The 1,475-nt window shown below is 45.8% G+C and overlaps 1 protein-coding gene across 1 annotated transcript; it reads left to right on the top strand.

Annotated features, from left to right (window-relative positions):
* Nucleotides 1-372: 372 nt before the first annotated feature.
* LOC109953990 (Golgi apparatus protein 1-like) lies at nucleotides 373-1,447 on the top strand (the record flags this gene model as incomplete). The annotated part of the gene is made up of 2 exons (XM_020589424.1): nucleotides 373-569; nucleotides 1,214-1,447. Coding segments are annotated over 2 exons (431 nt in total), but the record flags the coding sequence as incomplete, so codon positions are not given.
* Nucleotides 1,448-1,475: the final 28 nt, after the last annotated feature.

Genomic DNA, 1,475 nt, shown 5'->3' with positions numbered 1-1,475 from the left:
CACACTCCAGAATCTCAGGTGTGCAGTATGTATTGTTTGCAATAATAATTCTTAATTGTTGATTTAATGATGTGCGAGTTGACATTAGAGGATGTCACACACTTTCAAGAACCAATCAGATTCAAATTGTTGAAAGATGCAAAATATCATCCGCTTATTGTCGCTGACAAAATATCCAGATGTCATTTTACTCCAGATTTACCTCATTCTACTGGTTGAGTGTTTTACCTTTTAGATTTCTGTCCAACACTAAGATGACCGTTACTGTATTTATGTGCTTGTGAAACAGACGTACCTTGTATAGCAGATGCGTGTGGTTCAGTTTTGTTGTTACTCTGCTACAACTGTGTATTGACACATCTGAGGTGATAGATCCAGTCTGTAATCGGTGTGTTATCCCTTGTGGTGTTGCCAGGTTGGATCCCATCCTGTATAAGAAGTGTCAGGGCGATGCCTCCCAGCTCTGCCACACTCACGGCTGGAACGAGACCAGTGACATGCTGCCCACTGGCGCCATCTTCTCCTGTTTGTATCGCCACGCCTACCGCTCTGTGGAGCAGGGCCGCAGGGTGAGTGTCTGCTGCAGGATGACATCGCTAAAGGATCGGTTCACCCAAGCTTATAAAGAAGCAGAATTGTCACTTAGCAGTAGCGGCGTCAGTCTACAGATGTCTGACAGTTTCTGTGGGCTGGGCCACCACCGCATTCTGAACTCATTTTTACCAAATGTCGAAAATGCAGAATTTGTTCATGGTGCTTAAAGGATAAGTCTGATTTTTGCTGTTGAGTAATGTGATCAAAACAACCAAAGGCTGTTCACACTGGGCTGGTGGCAGCTGCTGACCTCAGTAATAATTGGTAATCAAAGTACAAAAATAGATGCAGAAGAAAGTGACCTTTAACCTGCTGCTTGAAGCGTTGATCTGAATACGAGACATTTGTGCTCCTGGGCAGCTGCTTTAAAGCATCAGCTAAATGTGTGAAGTGACAATAGAAATGTAAGTGTAGAGCAGCAGATTTGTCAGAATGCAGAAGACGGTAAAACGGGATGCACGGTACTTTGACTAAATTAAAAATCTTCAAGCAGCTACTTTTGAAATGTACACATACAAAAACTCTGTGGTGGAGTATCAGTTTGAGGTCTGTGAACAATAATAGCGAGCTGTGTCTCTGGTCTTTCTCTAACTCAATGTCACCGTTGATCGTCTTGCAGCTCTCCAGAGACTGCAAGGTGGAGGTGCAGAGGATTCTCCACCAGAGGGCACTGGACGTGAAGCTGGACCCTGAGCTTCAGAGACGCTGTATGGCAGACCTGGGGAAGTGGTGCAGCGAGAAGACAGAGTCCGGACAGGAGCTGGAGTGTCTGCAGGACCACCTGGAGGATCTGATATCAGAGTGCAGGGACGTGGTGGGAAACCTGACTGAGCTGGAGTCAGAGGTATTAACCGCCACATCGACCACTCCATCCCATAACG

This window comes from Monopterus albus, unplaced genomic scaffold (assembly GCF_001952655.1).
Source record: "Monopterus albus unplaced genomic scaffold, M_albus_1.0 scaffold2433.1, whole genome shotgun sequence".
NCBI lineage: Eukaryota > Metazoa > Chordata > Actinopteri > Synbranchiformes > Synbranchidae > Monopterus > Monopterus albus.
This window is presented reverse-complemented; position numbering and strand designations above follow the sequence as displayed.